General features: G+C 43.8%; 1 protein-coding gene across 3 annotated transcripts in view; it reads right to left on the reverse strand.

The window, feature by feature from the left end:
- Mctp2 (multiple C2 and transmembrane domain containing 2) overlaps positions 1-19,432 on the reverse strand; it is a 133,285-nt gene that overhangs the window by 58,861 nt on the left and 54,992 nt on the right. For all 3 annotated transcript variants that reach the window (XM_070043178.1, XM_070043177.1, XM_070043179.1), the window contains 4 exons: positions 15,093-15,279; positions 12,138-12,231; positions 3,492-3,594; positions 1,012-1,114 (listed from right to left, as the gene is read on the reverse strand). In XM_070043178.1, coding sequence (XP_069899279.1) covers positions 1,012-1,114; positions 3,492-3,594; positions 12,138-12,231; positions 15,093-15,279 — 487 coding nt within the window. The remainder of the gene's footprint in view (positions 1-1,011; positions 1,115-3,491; positions 3,595-12,137; positions 12,232-15,092; positions 15,280-19,432) is intronic.

Below are 19,432 nucleotides of genomic sequence, written 5' to 3' on the forward strand. Positions count from 1 at the left end.
CATTTGGCAGGAGCGGGTGGTACAAGGGAACAGATGCTCCAGGCAGGCTAGTGGAGTAACATCAGGGATATGAGAACTTGGGGAGAAATTAACCAAGCGATCAAAAGCCGGCGAAGAGATATTAAGAGGTACCACTCAGCCCCCTCTTCCGTAAACAGTGCCGGAGCTAGATCCATCCCGTGGTTAAATTACAAAGAGCTCCATCCATGAAAATACGCAAATAGCTTTGGGGGAGGGGAGGGAGGAATAAGTCTTGGGGAAGAAATAAAGTCTTACTGGCTGATGAAGGCATAACAACTCTACGACAAATTGTGTTTAATGGCCGGATGAGAAGCTGAAATTCACTCCTTTAGAAGAGTTCAAGCCACATACTTTTAGTGTCCAATTAAATAATAAATTCAGTCCCCACCTCTCCCCTTTACTCCTGGAAAGGAGATGGCGAATGATTTCTCTGAGGCACTTGATAAGTATTTTTTTTTTCATTCGGTTCTTCCTCTTGGCTTCCCCCTCACTGAACACAGTAAATACTCTTCCTTCGCCAAGTGAGACCCCTGTACTTTCTTCCACACGAAGTATCTTGTGAGTTTGAAAATAAAATCACTACCCAAAAGATAAATGAAACTTTGGGGTAGCTGAACGAAGAACAAATGTGTGTTCACCAGCAACTCATCATTTTTAAAAATGTGTTTTAAAATCCATGTGTGTTTGGCCTTAAGATATGGAGAGAGAGAGAGTTCCTTGAAATCCAATAGAAAGGAATGAAAGACAGAGTGAATTGAAAGACTGGTCAAAATGTTTGGATTGGCTAAGTCAGTACTAGGCAAACACAGAAAAGAGTACGTCTGCTTACATCTGAAATAAAAGGAGAGAAATAAACAGTAGTTTCTGAAGACAGCTAGCAGGAATTTCCCGCCCCCACCCCACACTGAGAAAGATAAAGCAACTCTAGACATGCAAAACTGGTTGGCTCTAAAATGAGTCACGAATGGTTGATTAACAGAGAGAACTTACAGATAGCAAAGGAATGGCAACTTTTCCAAGAAAATCAGGGGGCTTATCTCCATCTTCATCAAGCACTGTCACTTCCAGAACATCATGGATATCTTTAATTGGACTGAAATAAGAAATATCAAGTGTTACACACAAACACACACACACACACACACACACACACACACACACACACACACATGTGAAGTCTGTTCCATGAAGGTCTAAAAACACAGATTCGCTAATTAAGCCTGTGTGTCCTCTGAGTATAAAACTACCATTTAATTAAATTCCAAAAATTAAATCAAACTGACTGTATTCCCAAACCTTCCATCATACACAATTCAGACATCCATTGGAAAAAAAAAAGGAGGCAACTTTTTACTGTGACATTTTCTAATGGGCATGCAATCATGGCTGAGATTGTTAAAGAAACAGGAATTAAGAATGAAAAGGAGAGATGTTTAAAAAAAAGAATAAGGAGGTAAAAGAGAAAGCGATGTCAAAGAAAAGCGAAAAGACCCCATTTCTTTCAATTAATGAAGGATTCTCATTTGAAAAGGCAAAGTGGTAAAACTCACTCTGTGCTGACATCCTTTTTTTTAATCTCCCATGGTAGAAATACAAAACACCCCACCATGCATATTTAAGAATAATTTTTTCTTTGTATGGACCAGAAGCCAGACCCCCAGTGGGAAGGAACACTGGAGTCACGGACCACTGGCAGTACACTCAGAAAACAGGAAACTCTTACACCAGGCATCTGGTAGACCTCGGTTAACAACACAGATTCCCTTCTCCCATGCCCTTGGGAAACACTATGAATACAATCAACCGCATTTGAAACAAACTTAAATTTGTTGGCACAGCCTGAGCATTTTACCCAGCTTTTGGGGGAAGGGGGGACCTGACGGTAGCATCAAGTCGCCAAACCCAACAGTCCTCCCTTGATAGTCAAGGGCCTTGCAAGCTAATGAAATCTCTGAAACTTGAATCCATCTAAGTCTCCTACATGGCCTAGTTTGATGGAGTACAAGGGGCATGGCTACAAGGAAAAGGTCACCAGGATAAGTGAGAATAGAGGAAGCCATGAGGAGTCTAAGGGTTCACAGATAACCTGTATTTTCCCAACGATGGCAGCAGTAGCAGAATATAACGCTTTGCCCATTGAAGTATTGTTATAACATCTAAGCTCCCTGAATTTAGGGCAGGTCTCCATTTGTAACTTTTCATTAACTCAGAAATGAATTAGTCTAGATAGATGAGTTTCCATCTATTCACAGGTTAACTTAGTGATCAACTTTACAAAACTACTCTTCTAACGTGCCACTGCAGTTCCAAATAGTCTTTTCTATTATCAACATCATACTCTATACGACAAAAAGATGAGAGTTTTGTGGAAGGAAAAATAATAATAAAAGTGCCTCTCTGTACATAAAAATTCAGCAGTTTCATTCCACTTAAGGACCCCAGCCTACCCCACACATTAAATGGAATCTGCCCAGATGCCCTTTTCAATGGACAAATGCATTGAGAAAATGTAATATAAACACACAATGGAACTTTACTTATCTATTAGAAAGAATAATGTTGTACCATTCATAAGGAAAAGGAGAGACTTGGAAAAAATTATATTAAGTAAGCCCGACACAGAGCAACAAGGGCTGCATGCTTTCCCTTGTTTGTGGTGGATAGGATATGCCTATAAATCTATAAATAATGGGCAGCATGCAAGTGAGTATAAATGAATTAAATGACATAAAGCAGACCCTACAGAGAGCTAAAATAGTATAACCTTTTAGAAAGATTAGGTCAGAGCCCAACAAAATCAACACGAGGAAATGGGTACATGTAAGAAGGGGAGGGAATGGGACCAATGGGAGAGAGGTAGACAAATGAAGAGGGGAAGGGGGAAAAGGAGGTCAAGAATTAACTATAAAAGCCAGATACTGATGGCTCACACCTGTAACCCAAGCTACTCGGGAGGCTGAGATATCTGAGGGTCACGGTTCGAAACCAGCTCAGGCAAGAAAGTCCATGACACTCTATCATTAAGAAACTACTTACAAAAAACTGGAAGTATCACTGTGGCTTCTATGGTAGAGCACTAGCCTTGAGCAAAAGAAGCTCTGGGACAGTGCCCAGGCCCAGAATTCAAGCTCCAGGACTGGCAAAAAGAAAAAATAATTCATTGTATAGACCACAAAATGAAGAAAAGTAAGGGGCACTTGCCTAGCATCTGCAATGTCCTGGGTTCGATCCCTAGTACCAAAAAAAAAAAAAAAAGGCCAAAAAAAAAAAAAACACACAGGAAAAGAAAGAAAATAGTAAGGGAAAGATGGGTCAAAGGAGGGCAAGAATGTTGAAGGGATGGCACCGAGGAAGATGCACTGTGTTCCTAAACTGCTTTCTTATATGGCACCTCCTTCGTACAGCCACTGAAAGATAAAATATAAATAAATAAAGCTGCTCCTGCAAATAGCAGAGGCCAAGGCACTTACAAGGTAAAGACTTTGTTCCACTCTGGGTTGAGGTTCTTGTAAATGGTATGTGTCTGCAGCCGATCATTACCCAACTCCAGCAAGCAGAACGGATCGCTCTTTCCTAGAAAGAGAACGAAGAAGACATTGACAGAGAACACTGGCTCAAAGACAAATGGACCTCCCAAAGGACACAAGCAAAGTGAAAGGCAGCCATTCGCTTTTCCCACAATGAACTCGTGTTTGCTGAATGATGGAAGTGGGGTTCCTTTTCCCACAAGCTCTGTGGAGGGCCAGTGAGGGATTCTGGAGCTACAAACACCCGACCAGGAAGGAGCATCTTAAAGGATCCCAGACTGATACCTAGATCCCAGACTGATACATAGCCTGAGAGGTAACTCTAAAAGCAAGGTGAGCACCAGGTCTCACGAGAGAGGTCACCAGCATCACATATCATCAGGACAATGCAAACCAAGTACAAGGCAGAATGGCTGTTATCAAAAAGGCAAAAAGTTCATCACGCACCAGTGACTCATGGCAGGAAAAAAATAATCCATGGGACTCTTATCTCCAGTTCACAAGCAGAAAGCTGGAAGTGGAGGTATGGCTCAAGTGGTAGAGCACCAGCCTTGAACAACAAAAAACAAAAAAACAAAAAAACAAAACATGCTGAGCAAGACTTTGAGGCCTTGAGTTCAAACCCAGTACCACCTCCCCTTCCCCCTCAAAAAGGCAAAAAAAATTCACAAATGTTGGTGTGGAAATGGAGGTGGAGATGATTATAACCATTTCTGGAAGGAATGCAAATGAATACCATCATAGAAAAAAAATGGAATGGAGCTTCCTCAATAAATTACCACTGGGACGATTGTGGAATCCAGCTAGACCACTGTCAGGTATGTTGAAAGATAGTCCCACTTTCGCATGATTATGGTAGCACTGACCCCCAGAGGCACAAAATTAACATTTAAAAAGGATGCGACCTATGTGCTCATCAATTTATGGAAGGACAAAGAAAATGAGGTTCACCTATACCTTGGTCTACTATTCAGCCAGGAAAAAAGATTGGCACTTGTGCATTTTTAATAATGTGGATGAGTCTGGAGGACTCACAGAAGAACACATAACATGATGTCACCCGAATATATAAAATCCAAAGAGCTGTTCCCATGGACGTCAACAGGACAGTGATTACAGGAGAGCAGAGAGCGAAGGAAAGTAAGGACTGAGAATGTCTGGCCTACGCATACAAAATCACAGTGAGGCAGGAGGAAAAAGTTCTTGCGTTCTACTTCATGACAGCTTGGCTGTCCTTAGAAAGATTGTCTTGGCTCATTCAAAATGGCTTGAAGAAATTATTTTGAATGTTCTACCTACAAAGAACCCATACAGTTGTAAAACTGACAGATAGCGAAATACCCTGACTTAATCATTATACAATGCGTAAGCGTATAGAACATCGCAACAGGATGTAGTCGTTAAAAATGGTATTCCAATGCCTGGTGCCAATGGCTCACACACCAATTCCTAGCTAATCAGGAAGATCATGGTTCAAAGCCAGACCTGGCCAGAAAGTCTGTGAAACTCTTATCTTCCATTAACAACAAAAAGCCACAAGTGGCTCGAGTAGTAGAGTATTAGCCTTGAGCACAAGGCTAAGGGACAGTACTCAGGCCCAGAGTTCAAGCCCAGGACCAGCAAACAAACAAACAAAGGCACTCTGTGACAGTCATCTCTGCTTTCTGCTTAGATTCTCTTTAGGTTCATATGCATACACTACTCCAATTGGAAGTCTGTGGAAATGTATAGGATCCCATGTTCAGGTGTAGAATAGCACAGAAATACGTCTTCTGGAATTAAAGCTCTGTCAGATGTGAGTGGCCACAAGGATGTGCAATCTTACATACTCAGTACATTAGAAGGTCACATGGGCCGCTCTTAAGACCATGCACACTTGGACAGACAAGTCAATTAACGTTAAAAATGATGTTCCTCACTTGCTTCTTCTCCAACTTTATTTCCCATATGCTTTAAAGAATGAATGAACACACACACATATACAGAGAGAGAGAGAGAAAGAGAGAGAGAGAGACCCACTATCCAAGTTAGATCTCAGAAATTACCAAGTGAAAATTGTCCCATGTTACAGTTAGCAGAGGGATCTAGAATTGGAATGGCCAGGAAAAAGCTTCTATCATTCCATAATGGCCATCGGACGTGAACTGACCACCTGCCCCTAGGGTACATGGGTGCTTTGTAAAGCACTGTGTGCTAAATTAATTGGGGGACATAAAGAGATGTGCTTCTTCAACAAATGGCCCTGAAGTCCTAGGCCAGGGCCTAATGTCCAGGGAACCCAGACCTCTTGACCTCTGACCCACGGTTCTGAGCACCGAAACTACATTTAATCCTCCTAATAACCAAGAGTGTTGAGGTATTGTACATTCTGAGAGCCTTCCAGGAGCTTGTATTTTGTTTCTTTTTAATTCAAAGAGCAGATTATGGGTGAGGGTCAGTGTTAAACAGGAGATTCCTCTCCTGACTCGTGGCTGTCCCGCTCAGATGACTAGCCCAGGCTTTTACCCCAGTGCCATTCTTCAGCACTACACAACGATCAAGCCACGGGCATAAATACACCAGTTAGACTTCTCGATCCTGATGAAAAATGAATAAAAAGACAGGATCCTTGTCAACATTTTTGCAGAAAATAAATTGATGGAAATAATGTCATCTAGCTCTCGGAATCTCTACAAAAGCTGGAAGTCAGGCTCAAAAAAATTTACACTCAGCTAGGCGCCAGTGACACATGCCAGTAATCCTACCTACTCAGGAGGCTGAGATCTGAAGATCATGGTTCAAAGCCAGCCCAGGCAGGAAGGCCCATGCACAAGCCAGAAGTGGTGCCATAGTTGAAGTGGAAGGGCACCAACCTGGAGCAAAAAAACGCTAAGGTACAGTGACCAGGCCCTGAGTTTAAGCCCCAGTACTGGCATACACGTGCATGCATGCATGCATGCACATGCACGCGCACACACACCAAACTAATGAATAAATGATAAGATTATCTACTAGAAGAAACAAGAAACTCGGCCAATATTCCAACCTAAGGAAAGTCTAATGCACCCCACTGTTTCTCCAGAACATCACACCCCTCCACCTATCTGACTATATCCACTTGCAGTATGAATTCTGCTCTCCAACTTCTGGGCAGATTTGTTAATCTCTGGTATCTCACCTAGACAACTACTTATACCCCACCTGGTAGGAGCTCAGAAAGAGATTTTTTTTTTTTGCACCTGTAACCAGAGTAGCCTTGATCGCTTTTCCTAACTATCCAAAACATACAAAGCTTTTGTTGGTGGTGGTGGTGGTCGTGGGGCCTGAACTCTGGGCCTGGGCGCAGTCCCTCAGCTCTTCAGTTCAAGGCTAGCGCTCTATCACTTGAACCACAGCACCACTTCCAGCTTTTTCTGTTTATGTGATGCTGAGGAATCAAACCCAGGGCCTCATGCCTTCCAAGACAAGCGCTCTTCCACTGAGCCACCTTCCCAGCCCCCTACCAAGCCTTTTAAACAGTGGAGGGTGCAGACACAGGGGCACACAAATCCACCATCGTGCACAGAGAGTCGCGGTCCTTCCAAGATGGGGCCTGCGGCCGTGCATTCTGTGCAGGAAGGGGCTGGGTTGGATGCGGGGGGAAAGCGGAGCAAAGGAAAGCCAGACGCCATGGTCTCCTCACCCACGGAGAATGTGAAGAGCACACTGGCTCCTGGCTCCGCTCAGGTATGACAGCCCCCATTCCGCCACCTGGGCTTTGACAGCTACTTAACCGTGTGTCAGACTATTAGTAGGTGTCAACACGGCGCCTCCAGAGACCCCAACATGACACGCCATCAGCCCTGGCCCTGGAGACACCGCCTGGCACTTTTAATGAAGGCCCGGGGTGACTGCACGAAGGGCAGCCCCAGCCCGGCGGGGCGGAGGCACAGGTGGGCACCTGCTGCCGCTCTGGCTCTCCTGAGCAAGCCGGTGCTTCGCCGTCCTAACTAATGAGGCACCCAGCCCCCGCCGCAAACTTCAGTCACCAGCCCCCCCAGGAACCCCGAGATAATTCCGTCAAAGCTCATTAAAATGCTGCCTTTATTAAGATTACGGCATACACCGGCGGGGAGACAGCAAGAAGAAAAGAAAGACATGCAAACACTTACGGAGTAATTTATGGACGCTTTATGGATTGATTCCTTTCTCTTGAAAGGTTGGGGGGAGGAGGGACAGGCTCTGAGTAAGATTGAAGGGATGAATCTTTGTACTGGGGAGTCACGGGCTCCCCTAATAAATCAAAACAACCAACTGTTCCTCACCGGTATGCTGGGAGATAAGTGCTAGGTGGATGGGTACCCAGAGATTTGAGGGGGGGGGTTCCTCTTTGCCTATTTTGTTGTCAGATACCCAAATGACCTCCTGTATTCAAGATGATGCAAACCACCTTGACATAGCTGTGCTGTTGGTGAACCATTCTCATGATACAAGAGTTTCAGGACCTTGTTTAAATATTTTTCAACACTTGAATAAATGCACTTGAACAGCAAGGGTGTGGTGTGTGTGTGTGTGTGTGTGTGTGTGTGTGTGTGTGTGTGTGTGTGTGTGTGTGTGTGTGTGTGTGTGTGTGTGTGTGTGTGTGTGTGTGTGTGTGTGTGTGTGTGTGTGTGTGTGTGTGTGTGTGTGTGTGTGTGTGTGTGTGTGTGTGTGTGTGTGTGTGTGTGTGTGTGTGTGTGTGTTCCAATGGGGCTTGAACTTAGGGCCTGGTGCTATTCCTTAGCTTTTTGTTGTTTTGGGGGGGGTTCTTGCTCAAGGCTGGGCCCCATTCTATCATTTGAGCCACACCCCCACGTCCACCTTTTGGGTGGTAAATTCAGGCTTGCTTGGAACATTCTGTTCCTGTTACAAAATGCTCTTCCCTGCTCTCCGCTGTGCCAACGCCCTCTCAGCCTTGAGCTATCCGCTCAAACTTCACTTGCAATACAAGCAGTCAGGCACCCTCGGCTGAGAGTCCCCACCCCGGGAGCCTGACCTGATGAATATCATTACATTTAGAGATTCTCTGCTCGGTCATTATTCAGTCCACAGGTGTGACGTCAAAGACCCAGCTTTTTTCTGCTACGACGTCACCAGAGCCCATCACAGAAGAAATACGTGCTGAAATACACTGGGATGTAACGAAGAATCGGCCACTAAGATCAAAGGGATTCACGCTAATTTGCAGAAGGCCACAAATGAACCGACTTCATTCCCTCTCCTCACGACACCATGAACTTGTAACTGTTCAATCTTTTACATCCCCCCTCCCACCCCACCCCAACTTTACACAGACCAGGGTCCCCTATTCTGTGGCTGACAGTTAAAACAGATGGCTTGCCCACGTGGATTTATATAGTTTTTCACAAGTTCTTGATTTGGGCTCAGCTGTCTAGAAGGATCTCAGGAAAATTAAGAGCATTCCATCAGCAGCACCGCATTCTCTCCCAGGCCATGTTTTCCTCCTAGAAAATATGGCGTCTTCAAGAGAAGATGTATCTCTACAGGTAGGACTTTCAGAAACAGACAATGAAAATCAACCAGAAAATGGGCATGCAGCCTAAAATTACGAGCGATCAATGACCACAAGGCAATTCTTTCCTGACACAAACAGACTTAACGCCTCAGAACGAAATTACCAAACAGCTCGAAGCCACTGATAATCTTTCACAGAAGTAACTCAAAAGTCAGTCTTAGACTCTAAGCAGAAAAAAAAAAATTCTGCCGTGTATTTTGGGGGGTTTTCAGTGTACTGAGATTATCATGTTTTGGTCACCAGTTTCAAAGAACAGCATTTTTATGTATAAGAATTGATGAGCTCACAAAACTATTTTATATTCATAAGACTGCAGTCCAGATTGCCAAAAATAGAAAAAGTACAAGGATTAAACTAGTTTAGCATGATAATTCCCCTAACACAAAGCTTTTTTTTTTCATTTTTAGCAGGAAAAAGAAATAGAATTTTTAAAAAACAGCAAAGTATTTATGAGCGGCAACTGTAGATTTTAAAGCCATGTGAAAATGAACTAGGTAACTTGAAGATAGAGATAGGACTAAAAAGATGGGGGAACGAGAGGAGGGGTAACATTGGTCAAGATTCATTGTGCTCACAATCTGACTTGTAGAATTAAAACCCCTTTGTACAACTACTTAAAGTAACAATGATAAAACAAAAAAAAAAAAATAGTGATTGGAGAGCTGAAGAGGGGAGCGATGCTTGTATTCCCGAAAATTAAGGAGATGATACACAATAATTCAGCAAAAAGAAATCCTTGGAAATTTCACATCTCTCCACTCGACTCCGCTAAAATAAATGTAATAAAGAATGAAGGAGGGCTGGGAAGGTGGCTCAGTGGTAGAGCGCTTGCCTTGCATACATGAGGCCCTGGGTTCGATTCCTCAGCACCACATAAGCAGGGGAAAAAAAAGCCAGAAGTGGTGCTATGGCTCAAGTGGTAGAGCGCTAGCCTTGAGCTAAAGAGTTGAGGGACAGCGCCCAGGCCCAGAGTTCAGGCCCCACAACCAGACCCCCCCCCCAAAAAAAAAGAATGAAGATGTCAGGGAGCCAAGGGCAGTTTGAAAGAACTAGGAAGTCCTTGTCTGGGGGCCTCTCTCCATCCTGGTCCATCAGACACATGGATTCATGCAATTGCAGAATGAATGGGAAGCTGAGCTAAAGCCAGAAGAGCTTGAGCCTGCATTTTAAACGTGCCAAGAGCACCTCCTAGTGGCACAACCCCTTCTGGTCTTTGAGTGGGTGAAATTTCTCATCTACATGGAAGACACAGATTGCCCTCCACCTCTGCCATCGAGGGTAAGCAGTTACATATTTCTCAAATGTTCCTGGCACTGTCAATTGTATCTCTTCTGATCCTCCAGGGAGCAAAGGCTTTGGTTGGTTTTTCATTGTACTGCAGACCAAAGCAATGGATAACACTAAGGATCATGGCAATCAGACTTGAGTTCCTATTGTATGTCATGGCCACTTAGAAGTATTTACTATATCCATACTGCCACCTCCTTTTCATATGACTTCTCTTTTCCACCCACATTTCTTTTTCTCCCCATTATGGTGGGCATGATGGCACCGGTTGTTACACCAGCATCTGGAAGACTGAAGCAGGAGGATCGCACCAGTTTGAGGTCAGCCTGGGCAATAGAGAACCCTGTCTCAGCCTGGGCCCATGGCTTACGGCTGTAGCCCTAGCTAGTCAAGTGACTGAGATCTAAGAATCACGGTTTGAGGCCAACCTGAGCAGGAAAGTCCTTGAGACGCTTATCTCCAATTAGTCACCAAAAATGCCAGAGGTGGGAGGTACGGCTCAAGTGATAGAGCCAAACTTGTTTAAGTCCCTCTCTACTGGCACATACAAAGAGAAAGACACAGAAAGACAGACAAACAGAGACCCTGACTCCAGCACAGCAACCACCAAAAGTTTGATTACGACGGTGTGGATTAGGCCTTTCTAGATGAGAATTCATTAGAAAATTCACACAGAAGCTTGATGTTATAAGAAACATAGCAGGTGAAACTGGAAGTACTTCTGGAATAAAGACATAGTTAGCAAATCAGAAGAATCATTAATTTTCTCATAAATAATCCAGAGATAGCAAAATACAAGGTCATTTAGTCAAACTACACAGTTTTATTTCATTTTTAAGCAGTTCTTTCCTTTTTTTCCATATTTGAACCCTTTGATTTTTCACTCCAAAATGATCTTGTGAATACGTTGAATGAAAACAAAACAACCATTCTCCCCCCTACCCATTCCCCCATAAACAAGGTTTGCCGAATATTATGGATTTTGCTAAGACTTTTTGTTTGTTGTTTGGTTGGTTTTCATTATTTTCTTATTTGGTTATTTTTGGTTTTGTTTGTTTCAAATTCCTCTACCATTTGGTTGTCAAAGACCTATTTGAAGATGATACATTAGCCATAAATAACAATGTACATCAATACTGATACCATGGATAAAATAAATTAGGTTATAATATCCACATGTGGATATTGTTGTAAATAAAGCTTTAAAAACTACTTTGAATACATTAGTGCTAGTTCCTTGAGATCAAAAATCTCCAACTACAGAAGAAGGTTTTTGGGGTTTGTTTTGTTTTGTTTTTTTCTTACAAATACTGCTCAAGGCGTAATAAGGAAGTTCTCTTAGAGGCCTTAAAACATTTCCTGAGGCAGTAACGATATAGATTCAACACAAAGCTGTACCAAAGCACTTAGAAGACAAAATAGTTCATTCTTGAAAGTTACTAGATAACCCTAAATATGTGTGTGAAACCCACAAATGTCAAAGGCACATGGGAAAATAGTTGCCTTAAGGGTCAAAGGCCCTCGTGAAAACAGCTAATATCTTCAGAAGACGCAACTACAAAGAGAGGGGAATTAGGAAAAAATGTCCGCAGCAGGTGCAATGCATTAATGAATATTAAACGATCATTTTTCCAGGGGTTTCAGCCACAATCCTTAAAAATGTATTCTCTTCCAACTTGACCCAAAGCATTATCTTTGAATCTGCTTCCCGTTCCCTTTCCTTTTCTAGACGCTGGGAAGTTGTGGATTCTGCTGCTGTTGTTCTGTACCTGAAAAATCTGCTGCTAGAAGGTCCACAGCTTTTAGAACCTTCACCTGCAAAATGCCAACATCCTTTGTGTCCTTCAGGGAATTCTGCAAAGCCTGCGGGAGAGAAAAGCCACAGGTTGAGGACAGCGCCCTAAGATACCACAAACACCCGCAAATCCCACAGGAAGGACAGTGTAGGTTTGCCTTCCCTTCCTTGTGAAATTCCTAGCCACGTATATATGGAATCTGCATATATATATATATATATATATATATATATATATATATATATATATATATATATATATATGCACACACACACACACACATTATGCCAGCCAACAGGACACGTCGACATTTCTAACAGCCAGATTAAAAAGCAAACTGACTGAGAATTAATTAACTGCAACCTCAAAATAAACAAATTAGAAGCGCCTGCAATCTGCTTTTCACATCGCCCCCTGGTGTTAGCTGAGATACCCCACCGGGAAAATGTGTGGGTAGAATTACATTCGTTCCCTTCTTTTTCTCTTTAATTCAACTTTTAAATGTTGCCTCAAAGGCAACATTATTCTGATCTAGTTAGGATCAACTTTATGGAGACCAGAGGACTAAACAGAGGCCCGACGTAGAGATTACCCATGGAAAGAGTTGAGGGTTACAAGTAGTGAATTTTTTTTTTAATGTTTTAGCCGAGTCTTTAGACATTTTAGCATTCATGTATCGTGTGTGTGTGTGTGTGTGTGTGTGTGTGTGTGTGTGTGTGTGTGTGTGTGTGTGTGTGTCTATCTGTCTGTCTGTCTGTCTGTCTGTCTGTCTGTCTCCTGGGAAATGAACTCAGGGCCTAGGTACTGTCCTTGAGGTTGTTTGTTCAAGGCTAGGGTGTTCTACCACTTGAGCCACAGCTCTACTTCCAGCTTTTTGGTGGTTAATGGCTCTGAACCTGGATCCTCAGATCTCAGACTCCTGAGCAGATGGGATTATATGTGTAAACCACAGCACCCGGCCCTAAGAACTTTCAAACATTGTTTCTCCTTCGTATGTTCAGTCTAAATGAATCAATTATGTAATTTCTAAGCTAACATGAAAAGACTAGAACAAAATGATTTAATAATTTAGAGATAAACATCTTAGAAAGAGTATTGATTATTGCTGGGCACCAATTGCTCATGACTGTAAGCCTAGGTATGCAGGAGGCATTGATCTGAGGATTGCAATTCAGAGGCAGGAAAGACACAGAAGTCTGTGAGACTCCATCCCCGCAAAGAACCAGCAAGATGCAGAATAGAAGTGTGACTAAAATGGCCATGAACACAAAAGCCTTGTGGAAGCATAAGACCCTGAGTTCAAAGCCTGGTAGGGGTGTACACACATACAACATACCATCTATTTTTACAACCTAGCTAACAAACAAGTCCAGGGTCCTTTAGGACATTTTTGACCAGCATGTTCTCTTAACAAACACTAACTGCTAAGCACCAGGGGCTTGTGCCTATCACCCTAGCTACTTGGGAGGCTGAGATCTGAGGATCACAATTCAAAGCCAGCCAGAGGAGGAATACCCAAAGGAACTGGAAATGGAGCTGTAGCTCCCATGGTAGTTGCTAGCCTTGAGCATAAAAGCTCAGGGACAACATTCAGGCCCTGATTTGTGTGTGTGTGTGTGTGTGTGTGTGTGTGTGTGCAAGTGTATGTGTGTGTGTGTGTGTATGACAACATTCAGGCCCTGATTTGTGTGTGTGTGTGTGTGTGTGTGTGCAAGTGTATGTGTGTGTGTGTGTGTATGACAACATTCAGGCCCTGATTTTGTGTGTGCATGTGTGCGTGTGTGTGTGTGTGTGTGTGTGTGTGTGTGTGTGTGTGTGTGTGTACAAACCTACTTTGTGGTTCAAACCATTTACAAAGATCACTCCTCATACCCTGAGGCATTATTCATGACTACCATGACTACTGTTACTTTATAAATACAAAACAAGTCGCATGGATTTCATCCATTTCTCTACTTATTCGTGGGAAAGCTGGGGGGGAGGAGGGGGTAAGTTTCCATTTTCACCTTCAAACTTTCGTTTCCTAGTTAAGGAAATGAGTCATCAGAGAGAATGTCAATAGTAAATTCTGTCCAAACTCCACACTACGTCAACCTGACATGTAGATTCTGGGCTGAAAAAGAGACATGGAGCTAGGATTTGCACCCTTGAAGACAAAGAATTATTCAACTGATCAATACGCCACGGCTCCGGGAAGCGCGGAAAGATACAGCCATTGAATAGGGATCCATCTTTGTTTCGCTCCTGTAGCTTGCTTATAACATGTTTTGCAGGGATGGCAGACACGTATCGATTTGCACAGAAGACAAAAAAAAAAAAAAAAAACCCAGAATGCAAAAAAAGGCACCTAGAAAAGCCAGAAAACTAGAATAAACAAACAGAGAGGGCAAGGCCTTTTGCTCTACCACTGAGGAGTGGTTTGTGGTCCAGGACATAGCATAGGGGAAAAGAAAAAAATCACCCATCACTCAGTGCCCGCCCCCCCTGGGAACAGAAGTAACAAGCAACATCCATTGTACTGCATGCCTCCCTCCAACTCAGCTAAGACCCGGGCACCCCACTCTGTACGCAGAGCAATGTAGACATTAAAGAGTCAAAGAAGTTACTTTTGTTTAGCTTCTATTAAAATTCCTCTTTCTACATGCAGGAGTTAATGCCGTGAAGATGTCACTGATCTTCCTAAAAGCTAAAAACTTCCTAAAAGCGATACTACACAGTATTTTTTTTTCTTCTCTTTAAATAGCCTAGGCATATTCCTTTCACCTTCAAACTAATGCATTAACCCCTAGTGCGGTCTGACATCTTGTTTTATGAGACGCACAATTAAGCTTGGGACAAAGATCTCCCTGGATGCAGTTTTTCAGGGAACAGACGTGGTGCGGGGAGGGGCGGGGGACAGGAGCGTAAATGATGTCGCAAAGCACTCACATAGCGCTGGCAAATCTGCTTCCGCTCGCTGGGGTCTTCTAAGGGGCAGACACACAGATCTGAGATGGAGACCCCCACACAGGGCGTAAGCGTGATCAACATAAGGAGAGACCCCGGGCAGCTGTCTAAGGGTAGCTCCAAGCAGTTGCCCTGTTTCAACGGGAGGGCGGAGATATCCACTTTACACCTAGGAAAAGAAAAAGAATTCAGGGAAAGAGAAATGGGTTACTTCAGGCCACGGTGAACCCCTTAAAGCCCAGCCCCAACCCCAGCTCTGCCTTTGATCAGTTTTATTGGACAGTGGAGGGACACAGAGGCTGCTGCGGTCTAGGATCTGCACTCACAGCTAGTATTGTCCTAAAATGAAGGAAAGGATGCTGGGTACGGGTGGCTCATGCCTGACATCCTAGCTACTCAGGAGACTGACATCTGAGGATCATGGTTCAAAGCCAGCCTGGGCAGGAAAGTCTATGTGACTCTTATTTCCAATTAACCACTTTTGGAAAAAAAAAAAAAAAGCTGGAAGTATAGCTCAGGTGGTAGAGCGCTAGCCTTGAGCAAAAGAGCTTAGGGACAGTGCCCAGGCCCTGAGTTCAAGCTCCAAGACTGGCAAAACAAAACAAATAAATAAAATTAAGGAGAGAAAGAAGTAAAAACAAATCCAAGAGAAGACAACATCAGGGGCTTAATAAATGAGAAGAGAACAGAGAGGTCTCTGCCAAGTTAGAGCTACAAAAGGACCAGGAAAGTCTGGGGGAGTGTTAATGCCAGCTGGTGAGTTTTTATTTAAAGCAACATTTAAAGTATTTTCTGAGCAGGCTGGGTGCCCCAGTGGGTTTTTCCTGGACAAATGGAGCACGAAGTATTGCTAACTGCTTCCATTTCCTCACCAAACCAAGAAAGGTTCTCCCCCATCCACATGCTTTCTGCTGCTTTTTATTTTCTTTTTGCCAATGCTGGGGCCTGGGTGCTGTGCCTGAGCTTCTTTTGCTCAAGACTAGCACTAGCACTCAAACCACTTGAACCACAGCACCACTTCCAGATTTTTCTGTGTAGGTGGAATCGAACCCAGGGCTTCACGCATGCGAGGCAAGCACTCTACCACTGAGCCACCTTCCTTTCTTAACAGCCAGTCTTCGGGCACCACTGAAAGCCTCCTCCTTCAGGAAGCCCCAAGGCCAAGTTGATTTCTTCCACACTGGGAGGCACAGCCCTCACGCTGCGGTACTGCCTGCGATGCGCAGCAGCCCCAAACATAGTACCCCAGGAAGCAACCTTATCCCCAGGAGCTCTACAACGACCCCAATACACAACGCGGCCTCTACTTCCTGAATAAACGAAGCTGCACATACAAATAGATCCTCGTGAATCAGGAAACACATGCAGTTATAACATCAGTGTTGTCTAGCCACTCCTTTGTTTCTTCCCTTACATTAGAAAAACAGCTGAAGTAAATGTAGTCCTCCCAGGTTGAGAACTCCAGAGTGTTCTACACACCGAAAGGAAATAGGGAATAAATGACTCCTTTTCTTTCTTCTTTTTTCTTTTTCTAGAACAGACATATTAAACCTTTTCTCTCTCCACCACAGGCAGTGAATATGCTGATTTAGCATTGTTTCTGACCTCCTGTGCTTGTCTTTCACCATTAATTCTGTGGCCTTTTAATGTTTCTAATTCAACACATAATTTTACCGTCTCCATCAGCCAAACCTGTTCAAGTTTTCCTTGCCGACCACGGGCTTTTAACCTCGTATTCATTACCATAACTCTATGTTTTATATTACAGACTGGTCAGCTTTTAACTTCCACGCAAAGGGGCAGGAGAGAGTGTGAGAGTTTTAAAAGCTGAACATCTCAGAGGCTAAAGAACCAGGGAAACAGAAGTAAACAGTAAACGTGCCAAGCCTGGCTGTAAAAGCAGATCAATGATCCTGGGTGCCAATTTGTCCAGAGAAAATACACCAGCCCTGATTTTTCACTGCCGGAAAGCCACTAATAAATGGGGAGAATGTCACAGCCGCTTTATAAGACACCATCTGGCACTGAGAGGTGACCGAGAGGCAGGCCAAAATGGGCTCGTGGATTCTTCTTCTCAACCTTTCTTGACTAGATGAAGCCTAAGAACATTCCATCAGGAGTTCATCTCTAAAATCAGCCTGAAATGAAGAAGTACCCATTTAAGAGAATAGGATTTCTTTGAAATAGCACACAATGGAATACTCTATATTCGTATATACTCAAGAGTTCTGCACTTTATTAAAAAAAAATAAATCTTGAGAGTGGATTAAGGCTAGACCCAAGTCAGGTATAGGTAGGTAGGTAGCTCATGTCTATAATGTTAGCTACTCAGGAGACAGAGATCAGAGGACTGAAGTTCAAAGCCAGCCTGGACAGGAAAGTCCATGAGACTCTTATCTCCAATTAACCACCAAAATGTCAGAAGTAGAGCTGTGGCTCACAGGGGTAGGTCATAGTATTTTTTTTAATAGTGGGTTTTAGTAGCCATACTTCATTTATTTAAATTGCAGACTTGAAAATTGTCAGAGTAAGGGGTTTTCTACAGTTGCCTTCTAGAAAAATACCCCCAAATTACTAACAAGAGCACTCGCCATAGACAACGTCAACAGCCACTGTCACTTAGCAGGTTCACGCTGGTGGTGAACCCCTTGTACAACCAGAGAGGAGACTCCGGGGCTCACTGTCCTGGAGATTTGTTCTACCTTCATGTCAAAGTGCCTACAGTGGGAAGCTTTGCTCTAAAAAAAAAAAAATCCACCTCACCCCCAAGAGGCTTTAAATGACTTATTCAAGGTCAAGATACGAGACAGGACCTCAGGAGACAGTTGTCACTTGTTCTCATTGTTGGAGAATCTTCTGATGTGAAAAGAAGAAAGAAAGAGAGAAAGAGAGAGAGAGAGAGAGAAAGAAAGAAAGAAAGAAAGAAAGAAAGAAAGAAAGAAAGAAAGAAAGAAAGAAAGAAAGAAAGGAAGGAAGGAAGGAAGGAAGGAAGGAAGGAAGGAAAGAAAGAAAGAAAGAAAGAAAGAAAGAAAGAAAGAAAGAAAGAAAGAAAGAAAGAAAGAAAGAAAGAAAGCCAACAGACAACAGCCAGGACATAAAATGCCTAAATATAAAATACTTAAGAACATAAAATATCCAAAGCCTGAGAATGAAGGGAAAGATGAAAAAAGCAACCAAGAAAGAACTGTGAGTAGCCTGTCCAGCGACACCTTCAAATCCCAGCAGCTGTGCTTCTGGTGAGGACAGATTTCTCTCCAACTAAACTTTCCTGCAAAGAGCGGACGTGAAGTCAGCCCCCAAGAGATGCTCCCGCTATTTTCCACACCAACAGGAGAGGAAACAAAGGAAAAAGATACTTAAAAAAAACAAAAAACAAAAGCAACGCATGAAGAGGAAGGAAAGAAGAACCAGAGATCAAAGTCCACTTCTCAGTTACAAACAGGAAATAGCTAAAATCATCAATGCATCTCAAAAATTAATAATAAGCCGGGTGCTGGTGGCTTGTGCCTGTCATCCTAACTACACAGCCGCGGGGAAGGAAAGCTGGAGAGACTCTTATCTCCCATGAACCACCAGAAAACTGGAAGTGGCGCTGTGGCTCAAGCCGTAGAGCGCTCGCCTTGAGCTGAAGGGCTCAGGGACAGCACCCAGGCCCAGAGTTCAAGCCCCACAGCAGATAAATAATAATAATACCCACTAGATTGTAATGGGGCAACTTTTGTTCTCCCTAGTATCTGTGAAGCAACCCAACTTTTCATTGAGGAAAGAGCTTCCTGTCCAGTGATGGACACTGCACAACCAATGCCCCGTGACAGACATAGGGATGGATGTACAGACTGAAATCATCTGCGGGCCACTTGCTCCCGGGGGATGGGTTCCCACGGTGCAGATGGCACTTGGGGACACAGAGCACTTTGCGTGGCCTAACTTCTCCCCACTCCCCGGCCAGCCCAGGATCCTTGTCCCCCCGCCCCCCGTTGTTGCTATGTTCAGGGTATGGATATGTCACAGAGCCCAAGCTGCAGCGAAGTGGCTGAGATGTCTCACTTCTGCATGTAAGTGAACAGTGGCCAGCAAGGTCAGACTAGTCACTGACTGGCAAGGACCGTGGAACACTGACCCCGGGTGTCACCTCCTTGAGCCTGGAAGGATGTGTGGCTCAGGGTGCTGGCCTGTGCATAACCTAGCCCAGGGACGTTGGGAACAAAGCAGCCACTGCTGCCTACAGAGGAGGAACGGGTGCAAAGCATGGTGCTCAGGGCACCAGGACAGCGTAGGATGACTAGGAGCTTCTGGACATGTGGGGCGGGATGCAGGCGGTG

This window comes from Dipodomys merriami, unplaced genomic scaffold (genome assembly GCF_024711535.1).
Source record: "Dipodomys merriami isolate MVZ:Mamm:240054 unplaced genomic scaffold, mDipMer1.0.p SCAF_33, whole genome shotgun sequence".
Lineage (NCBI taxonomy): Eukaryota > Metazoa > Chordata > Mammalia > Rodentia > Heteromyidae > Dipodomys > Dipodomys merriami.